At 42.7% G+C, this 10,703-nt stretch overlaps 1 protein-coding gene across 1 annotated transcript; it reads left to right on the top strand.

Annotated features, from left to right (window-relative positions):
* The first annotated feature begins 515 nt into the window (after positions 1-515).
* LOC135259078 (cytochrome P450 4B1-like) lies at positions 516-9,545 on the top strand. Its single transcript, XM_064343010.1, has 12 exons — positions 516-937; positions 3,553-3,697; positions 3,815-3,859; positions 4,983-5,110; positions 5,335-5,459; positions 5,822-5,976; positions 6,574-6,680; positions 7,095-7,285; positions 7,889-8,022; positions 8,445-8,509; positions 8,708-8,790; positions 9,236-9,545. Exons 1-12 carry the CDS (start codon positions 740-742, stop codon positions 9,411-9,413), a joined length of 1,554 nt encoding a protein of 517 aa, XP_064199080.1. The 5' UTR covers positions 516-739; the 3' UTR covers positions 9,414-9,545.
* The last annotated feature ends 1,158 nt before the right edge of the window (positions 9,546-10,703 follow it).

The raw sequence follows: 10,703 nt of genomic DNA on the forward strand, positions 1-10,703 counted from the left end.
GTCGTGTACACAATACCCCATTAAAAACACTTTAACATATGGCGAACACTTTCATTTACTTGTCATTCACGGTAAAGGAAAAATGACTGAATCCATGCCTATGTGTTTTTTTCAGCCAGAATGTCTGTGCATTTGCATGTGTTTATGTGTATGCATGTCCCTATTATAGCCAACATTACAAAAAGAAAATCTTTTTCACAGTACAAAAATAAATTATATCTGAAAAAAAAAACTTTTCAATGTACAAAAATACCAGGTTACTCATACATACAAAGCACTGCCTGTAGGCTAAGTCATTAATTTAAACTTGTAAAATCAAGTTGAAAACGTGTTTTCTGCAGATATCATTTGCAAGAGGGTTTCACAATGGAAATGTTTATATAATCAGTAATAAATGTTTTTGCAGCTTTTCCAAACCTCCTTCCTCCACTAGTACTACCAGGTGAACCTTCTCTTTCCTGGGAGCTGTGGGGTCCAAGTCCTGGAAAAATTACGAACGTGATGATTCGAGAGGCGGAATTGTTTCTAACCAATTGTATGCGTCGATGGGCGGGATTGCAAGTCAAACTCCACCCGTCGACATCCAACGGGCCGACCGCCTCTCCCGCATCCTGCAGTTAAATGCACTTGGTCCAACTGTCCCGCAGCAATACTAGCCTACATTATCGCCGATTCCTGGTTGCCTAGGTCACCTCGTACGGTCCAGTTTTTGTTTTGCATCAGAGAATTTCATTTCGCGATGGAGCTGGTTGAATCGCTGACGAATGGGCAGCTGTCCTTGAATTTAGGACGCGTTTACCATTTAACGTTCGTTTTCTGTTTAGTCCTTGTGGTGCTGAAAATCACAAAGCTATTTGTCGAAAGACACAGATTGATGCAGGTTCTCCGGTCTTTTCCGGGACCACCTGTGCACTGGTTCTACGGACACGTCCTCGAGGTAAACTATTTTATTCTGCTGTTTGATTGGCCATAGGTAGGCCACCAACTCGTTGATTCGCGGAGTCTTTGAACAGGTGACTGTGCAAAATTCTCGCCACCATGCCCAAGGACTGTTACGTACATAGCAGAGACTGTAAAAAAAATATGGACAAAGCTACTGTGACGTCACCAGAGACTGTAAAAAATATGGACGAAGCTACTGTGACGTCACCCATTGCCTCTCCGTGGGTCTGTAAAACACGTTTTGAAGCTCAATGGCGGGCGCGGCCATTTTCTCAATTTGGAGCCAAAACCATAGAGTTAAGCGGTCTTGTGATTTTTAAAATTTGATTGACAGTCCGGTGCGGAAAAGCCCATCAACCTGAACGAGGCTAGCTGACTGTCTGCCTTTATGTTTTAAAATATATTATCAGATGTTTACGGAGTTTAATTTCCATCCGTGACTGTACTGTGTCGTGTAATCACGTTATATGTATGACATTAAAAATACAACTAGGCTATGTTCAGTTATCTTCAATTTATGTTTCTCAGCGAAACGAATATGCTTAGCTAGCATATCAGCTTGCCAGTGAGCTAGGTAGGCTATCCGTGGTTAGCTCACGCATTAGCAATATGAACCACAGGGGAAGAACGCATTAGCAATATGAACCACAGGGGAAGAACATTAACTGCACTGATGGTCAATCAATCAGAGATGTGTAGGCTACTGGTGATTTGACTAGGCTAATTTTCGTATAACTGTCTGGTAGATCTGCTGTTAACTGAGCAAGTTATCCTTGTAGGTTTTCGCCTCAGTCAGTTAATGAGCCAGTAACTGCTACTAGCTACTCCATCGCCGTTTGTGGTGTTCACTTGCTGGGTGACGCTAGCTGACCGATCGTTCGCAAATCACTTTCTACCGAATACAAATTAACACTGCAGCGGTGATTAACAAATCTACCAAGTATTTTAATAACTGATCTGCAGGCGTGTAAATATGACAACGCACTTTGTACAGCAAGTTTTCCACCTGGTGCATGAAGACAAAAAATAATGTAGCCTACATTGAATTTCTCATTATTATTAGGCTATTATTTTTTTCTTGTAAATCATCGAAACCAATGGAGAAAAGCCAATATACGCAAGGAGCCCCCAGAACCGATTCTAAGAACCACTGTCTTAAATGCCTAGCTTGTCGGTCTCTTAAATGCTAAAAACATGTTCCTTTCTAAATGCCAAGATGGTTAATTTCGTTAAATTCTGTATGTGTGATTTCATCGTGTGTTGTATATTCAGCAAGTGAACCTTGAGACTCTTAATTCGCTTCGTGAAATTGAAAAAGTGTTTATCCCAAAATCGGGATTATAGTAGCTTCGTCACATGCGTGAAGCATGGCCCAGTTAGACATTTACGGCATGTACACGACTGACAAGCCGTCAAACACGTCTGACAGATTGAATGTTTGCCGGTTAAGGTTAGCTAGCTAGTCAAATGGCTTGGTAGTCGAAGTTGCGAACTGTTTTAGCATAGGCTACTACTGGACTACCAAATATAGCAAGCTGGTTACGCTTTCTGCCAACTAATTATTTGGTTAAGTAGGCTAAAGGAAATAGTAAAAATGACTCGGCTACCGAAAAACTTAAGAGGAGGATTATTTTATGGTCGTCTAGTGCAGCTGTAAATAGCACACGCCATAATGAAATCACTACGAAATGGGATGCCTGCATTTTCAGACTTAGCACAGGCTGACCGTGGCCGGAGCCGCAATGTCAAGGCCAAGAGGCGCCACCGCCCACCCCAGTGACCATAGACTGTAGCCCCTACTGTAGCTCAGTCCTCTGCAGTATTCCGGAAGTGACGCAAGATGTACCTCATTGGTCCTGAACAAATATTGGCACTGTGCCCAAATGACGCAATAACTCATGAAATCGACCCATGGACAGTCATAAGACGAATAAAATACACATATTATGACTATTTTTTCTTGTGAGAAAAAATTATTGACTTTGTATTTTGATCGCATTTGTACCGTAGACTTACATGGAAACCGGATATGAAAACACCTATACTGGAGCCATCCGTAGTGGCGCTAGTGAGCAACCAGGAATTACAACACCAGGAAATGAGCTTCAAAAACGAAGTCTGGTTTTTGCCGCTTGGTATATAGCCTACTATCGTTAGACTTGTCAGACTCTGTTAAGTCTAGCGGTAATACGTCATTCATATTGTGATTTGTGACACTATCTTACAGAGAGAAAATAGAAATTCTAGCAATCACAAACCGCTAATAAAGCTTTTTATAACTTTACTGTTATGTTGCGGTCACAACTTTTTGGACCACCTCGACGACAGAACTTTCCAATCTGTGTTGCAAATTGATACAAGACAGGTCACAGTTGTATTTTGTTTTTTTAAAACTCGTTTAAATACAAGCATACCACATGAACAAGATCGGTGCGACTGTCAACAAGTTAATATATGTTACCTGAGATCAGAAAGTCTGTTGTTGTGGATACTAACTTGTCTCTTGTTGACTGAAGGATTTGCTAGGAAACACAATAATTACGTAATGGCCTACGTAAATACACAAATACATATAATCCCGTCTCACATTCGTTCAAATGTCCTTCTCAGCTTCGTCAAGATGGGACGGATTTGGATGTAATAGTGCGTTGGGGAGAGTCGTACCCTTTGGCTTTCCCGATATGGTTTGGCCCGTTTGTTTCCTTCTTGACTATCCATCACCCGGAATATGTGAAGACACTCCTGACCTCGCAAGGTAAGAGTCGGGTGCCCTGACATTTCTGCGTGATTGCTCTTAAAAATATCTCTTATTTCAGCCTTGGATTTCATGGGGGAAATTTTTTCATTTTTCTCATATTTTATCTCATAACAGAGTCCAAAGATGTCATTGCATATACATCCCTTATTCCATGGCTTGGTAAGATTATTCTATCTAAAATGTTTTATATAACACATGCACACACACTGTCTCGGTCTCTCTCCCACACACACGAATAGTAACACAATGAAGCAAGCTCTAAGTTCATTATAACACTTATTACTTCTTATTGTGTGCTATGTGTACAAATGACCTTCATATTTATTCTTCATTTGGACTGATTTAAACTGTTAAAATGGAAAAACACATTATCACCAGAAAATTAATTACATTTTGAAATAAGATATTACAAAGATAAAAACTACAATATCATTCAGGGACCCTAAAGGACCAAGGTAAAGGACAATGGTGTATATTTAAAAATATATAAATTTATTGATTGTACTTTATTATGTTTTTGCATAAGCACCAAAATATGAAGCTGATTCCACATTATTAGTATGACAGCTGAAAAGGCTTGATGCGGTACTGCCCTGTTCTCCCCATTAAGTATTCTTATGTTCATTAGTTAGTTTACTTTATATTGTTGTTAATTTAGCAGGGACCATGCACAGTTAAAATTGCACCAGTTAGCATCACGCTAATTTGCATCTGCAGTGCATGTGATACAATAATTGCATAAGAACATATCATGCATATATATCATGGGTAATACTGTGGGAAGTAAAATCAAACCTTAAAAGTGTCTATGTAGGCCTGTCTTGTGAAGGAACAAATCTTATTTGAGAGTCTAGGCTGATTGACTGGTGAAAAGGAATTCAGAAAATGTATGCAACAGTCCAATCAATAAATTTGTATTAAAAAAATACAACATGGTCTATTACCTTTAGGGCCCCTATATAATATTGCAGTTTAAATCTTTGGAATATCTTATGCTCTAGATAGGCTGAATGGCCTGTTCTCCTCAGTATGTATTCTTGTGTTCTTATGCACTAAATGGGCTGAATGGCCTGTTCTCCTCATTATGTATTCTTGTGTTCTTATGCTCTAAATGGGCTGAATGGCTTGTTCTACTCATTATGTATTCTTATGCTTTAAATGGGCTGAATGGCCTGTTCTCCTCCTTATGTATTCTTGTGTTCTTATGCTCTAAATGGGCTGAATGGCTTGTTCTCCTCATTATGTATTCTTGCGTTCTTCTCGTATTTTCCTTTTTCTACAGGAGATGGCCTGCTCGTGTCTCAGGGGAAGAAATGGTTCAGACACAGAAGACTCCTGACACCAGGGTTCCACTATGATGTCCTCAAGCCCTACGTGAAAATAATGGCTGACAGTACTAAAATCATGCTGGTGAACACACGAGCCGAACTAAACTTTGACTCAGTTCAATTTCAGAAATCAGTCATTCACACAAGCAGCAAACATCCCTGATAATTTTCTTGCCAAACCCTTTTAAAAAAATGGTGGCCATTTTGTTGTTGGCTGAGATTGACAAATAACAAACTGATAATAAGGTGCTTTGAGAGATGGGGACTTTCTCTGTGAAGCTAACGTCTCTCCTTCCTCTTGCTCAGGACAAATGGGAAGCCTACGCCAACAAAGACGAGTCGTTTGAGCTTTTTGAGCACGTGAGCCTGATGACGCTGGACAGCATTATGAAGTGTGCATTCAGCTGCGAGACCAACTGCCAGATAGAGAGGTGAGTGGGAGTGTGATGCCGGTGTGTTCATCATAATCCCACCAGTCACACCGCACATCCCCTTTCCATTCACCTTCTCTCAGCATCTCCGAGCTTAAAAACACACCTTAAACGGGAATATAAATATCCCTCATTCACTGTAGGGTTCTTCCTGTGACACACACCTGCCAGAGAGATAATATCAGTAGCAGCATTAGAAATAATATTCAAGTTGTTCGAATTTTTTATCCTCATCTGCATATTTTTCTGTATCATCAGAGACGGTGGCACATGCGTAAATAAAATAATCATGGGTAATGTAGTTGTTGGCATGGTTACTGAAAATCTCCTCATCACCCCCCCCCCCCCCCCCATATTCTCAGTGGGACCAACTCGTACATCCAGGCAGTCTATGAGCTGAACGACCTGATAAACCTCAGGTTCCGCACGTATCCCTACCACAGCGAGACCATTTTCAACCTCAGCCCTCATGGATACAGGTTTCGGAAAGCCTCCAGGATCGCTCATCAGCACACAGGTGAGCTGAACCAGCTTCCGCAGAGCACACCTGTCTGGAACACTGCACCTCTCATACCAGGAGCCATGATCTCTGCCTTCAAAGGCCCATTCATACCAGGAATAACCCAGTCCTGTATCAGAGCAAATGACCCAGTCCTGTATCGGAGCAAATGACCCAGTCCTGTATCAGAGCAAATGACCCAGTCCTGTATCAGAGCAAATGACCCAGTCCTGTATCAGAGCAAATAACCCAGTCCTGTATCAGAGCAAATAACCCAGTCCTGTATTAGAGGAAATGACCCAGTCTTGTATCAGAGCAAATGACCCAGTCCTGTATCAGAGCAAATGACCCAGTCCTGTATCAGAGCAAATGACCCAGTCCTGTATCAGAGCAAATAACCCAGTCCTGTATCAGAGCAAATGACCCAGTCTTGTATCAGAGCAAATGACCCAGTCCTGTATCAGAGCAAATGACCCAGTCCTGTATCAGAGCAAATGACCCAGTCCTGTATCAAAGCAAATGACCCAGTCCTGTATCAGAGCTGGACTCCAATATGAACCTCTCAAATGGGGGGGGTGTATACTGAGCTCTTCTCTCTGATGTGTCTCCTTGCAGAGGAGGTTGTGCGAAAAAGGAAAGAAGCTTTGAAGAATGAGAAGGAACTGGGGAGAATACAAAAGAAGAGAAACCTGGACTTTCTCGATATTTTGCTGTGTGCAAGAGTATGCTACCTGTGCTAATGTACCTGTGCCAAAATGTTAACCCTTCTGCACCTCTGCTAATATACCTGTCCCTGATTCACCTGTTCCATCCTGTTATCACCATTCTATTTAGAGAAATATAAGATAATACAAAAGTGCATTAAAACTTCACAATGTTAACAACACTGAAATAATCTGCTACAACTTCATCATACTGCATTTCAGTCATTTCAGTGCAGGGAACAGAATGGAAGTGTGTGTGTGAGTGTGTGAGAGCACTCGTGTATGTGTGAGGTGTACATGCACGCATGTGTGTGCGCGTTTGTCTGTGTGCGTGTGAGTGTGTGTGCATGCGCGCGTGTGAGTGTGTGTATATGTTTGTATGTGTGTAGTGGGAGGGGCACAGAATGACCTCATCTTTCCCCCCCGTCCCAGGACGAGCAGCAGCAGGGCCTGTCGGACGAGGAGATCCGTGACGAGGTGCAGACCTTCATGTTCGCAGGGCATGACACGACGGCCAGCGGGATCTCCTGGATCCTCTACTGCCTGGCCTGTAACCCGGAGCACCAGCAGAGGGCGCGAGAGGAGGTGCTGCAGGTCCTGGAGGGAAAGGACACCATGGACTGGTACCGGAACACAAACCCAAGCTGGTTCACTCCTCCTTCCCCTTCCATCGTTTCCTTTTAGTGGAGCAGACGTTCTTATTCACACAATCCATTCATATAGCTGGATATTTGCCTGTATTTATTTAGAGCCCCATCTGGGAATCAGACACAAGTTTGCCTTCTCCCCAGGGACTTCCTGCAGATCGAGAACATCTCCAGTTATCCAGACTCCAGTTAGCCGATTGGCTAAAGAGCTGCTTGACAGGAAATGATGAAAACCTGCAGACTCTGCTTTACAGCCTAATTATCTTGGGGTTGGGGAATGGTTTCCTGGTTTTTCCAGAATTTGCCCAGTTTTGGGTGGGGGTGGGTTCTGATTTCTATTTCCCCTCTGGAAAATGTTGACTGGACAGAACTGCGTGACAGTCCATTAGTGAATGACACTATTCATAAACAAAGACTGGTCGTTTGCTCTGTGGTAGTTTCATAGTCATAACCTGCATGGAATGTATTTTCCCATTAAATGGAAAAATATGAGAACAGAGAGACTTCGCTTACAGTCTTTCAGTCGCATGTCCATGTGAAATGAACGGTGCGCAGAACTAACTGTCCGCATGGTTTCAGGGAGGATCTGAGTAAAATCCCGTACACAACCATGTGCATAAAGGAGTGCCTTCGGCTCTACCCCCCTGTCCCGTGGTTATCCCGAAAGCTGACCAAGCCCATGACCTTCTTTGACGGAAGAAGCATTCCGGAAGGTACGGAACGAAACCGGATTTTATCATTCGCTCATTTTCTGTGGTCGCCAAATGGACAAACATCCCCCACTTTCCATTTACCCGGACTATGTACTGACACCAGGCTATACCCCTCTATAGCTGGGATCCACTGACATTTTCCCCCCTCAAAAAAATGTAAAAATCAGTGGGAAGAATCCTCAGAAGTCTGCTGGCTACAGAGGAGCCCATCCCAGTGTCAACAGTCGCCCATTTTCCTGTGTTCCTGTGTCGGGTGACAGCGTCTCTGAAAAGAGCACTATATATAGACACAATTTAACGGAATTTAATCAACAGGACAATTTAACTAATAATGTGTGAATGCTACTGTGTTAATGTGAGGATAAATCAGTCACATGGGACAGGTGCTGTCGTTTGATTGGACCCGTTCTCACACCTTGCAGGTTCTCTGGTCGGGGCGAGCGTTTACGGCATTCACAGGAATTCCACAGTGTGGGAGAACCCGGAAGTACGTCTGCAGCCGCACCAGCTACCGACTCACTGCACACCCACAGGCAGCTACATCAGCATGACTGAAAGCCCAAACCCATGTTAAACAGTTCTGCATTACTGGATAAGGGCCACCAGGAGCTGGTCACCCACATCCACAGCTTTTACCGCTTAATAAAACCTGCATTTATTTACCGATCTGTCTCTGTCCCTCAAGGTGTTTGATCCTTTGCGGTTTCTGCCGGAAAACTGCGCAAGGAGGTCGCCCCACGCCTTTGTGCCCTTCTCTGCAGGACCCAGGTTTGTTCCGGATAAAGTTCTCCAGCTCCGTAACGGGTTTGGTGTCAGAGTACAGCTCTCGAGTTTAAGATCACACGGGAGTTTGGGAGGCCTTTGCCACTGGCCCGACTGTCTCCTGTCAAACTGCCACCCGACTGTTTACTCTGGAGGATTTGCATCAGGGTTTGGATCTGGATCTGGAGATCGGGGTTCTGAACTAAACCAGGTCAAAGACCTGAATGGAAATCTGTCGCCATTCTGGAACTCCTAGGGTCATGGGTGTAATTAAAAAGTCGCCAATAATTTGGGACAAGATTAAATTAACTTTGATAGCTCATTCTGGGGCAACCAAAGGGCCATCACCTATCACTGTAAAACCAATCTGGGAAATATTTGGTTTCTTCGGAAAATGCGATTTCTAAAATATGGTTCCATGCATTTGTTCTTTTCTCCCTCTGCAAAACAGGAACTGTATCGGCCAAAAGTTCGCCATGAATGAGATGAAAGTAGCAACAGCGTTAATACTCCGACGGTTCCAGCTGGCGAAAGATCCTGAAAGAACCCCAAAATTAATCCCACACGTGGTCCTTCACTCTCTCAACGGAATCCATCTGAAAATCAAACGCGTGGAACTCGAACCCTGACTAACTTCAGTATCTGCTGTAAAAAAAATTTGAACCAGTTTGCATTAGTAAAATAGCCTTGAGAAAATTAAGCAACAGTGATTTGATGTGATGCTCCTACTGTTCCAAATAAACTTGTGTTATCCGACAGTGTTTTAGGCCTACAGTTATTGTTTTTTTTTTTTTTTTGAGGAGACCAATAAAAACAGCATAGATCTGTGAAGATTGTTTTGCTGGTGACTGGGATGGTCCTCTAGCATGACCAAGTTTATACGGACCTGTGGACATGCCCATCGCATGCTTAACTAAGCTAGTCTTGCAGCAGAGCTATTTTATCATCAACTTGACCAGCACAAAACCAGCATTAACCAGCTTGGATGGGTTTATTTTTTTCCAGCAGGCATACACCAACTTGGCTTCAATTCACCCCGTTAAAAACTTTAATGTATTTTTCCACTCAGCTTTAGGCTTGGCCGGGGATCTTTGTGAGTTAATCTTATGAGTGCCGCTAATTATTTTTCAGATAAATAAAACGACTTAAGTCGCAGCTACCCTGCGTTGAAATGCGAAACGGTTCGGCGTTTCCTCGCGCCGTAACCTAGCAACAGCTGAAGCACTGCGCGGTGGCCGAGGACGACGTACCCCTGCTGACTGCAAACCGAAACACAAATGAACAGAATGTCGGGAGAGAGAAGGAAATAAACTCCTGATTTTGGTTATGAGATATGAAATTTATATGAAATTATACAACATATATATATAGATGATTTGACATGGTAAGTTTGGTAAACTTTGATTTATTTATATAGGAGGGGAGTCAGATTTTGGCAGCTTCCAAATTGCACCTATTAGAATTTGTCACCTCTCCCTTACCGTCCCCATGTCATTACTGATCACAAATCGTTGAGGTTACGAGCAGCATACGAAAAGAGGCTTGGTGAAAATGAGTGATTGTCAGACTTGGTATTTTTATTATCGGAGATTCGGAGGGGAGATTTTGGCGGCTTCAAAATTGCACCTAGAAAAATTTGACCTCCCCCCTCATAACCTCCCCTGTCAATATTTAAATTGTAATCTTAAAAATGTAAATGCTGGTAATATATTAAGAGATGAATCGCAGAAAATCACACCTACCCGAATTCGACTTCCGCAATTTAAAAATTTCTCTGAATGATTCTAATCGGCATTGCCATTATAGTATTATAGTATAGCATTATAGTACGTTCATGACGAATATTTGTGAAGAATTACGACTTGCTCGACGTGTTTTGACGCTGCAGAGTTGGCCAGTGTGCACTTCGCCTCGTTAAA

Source organism: Anguilla rostrata, chromosome 1 (assembly GCF_018555375.3).
Source record: "Anguilla rostrata isolate EN2019 chromosome 1, ASM1855537v3, whole genome shotgun sequence".
NCBI classification, from domain to species: domain Eukaryota; kingdom Metazoa; phylum Chordata; class Actinopteri; order Anguilliformes; family Anguillidae; genus Anguilla; species Anguilla rostrata.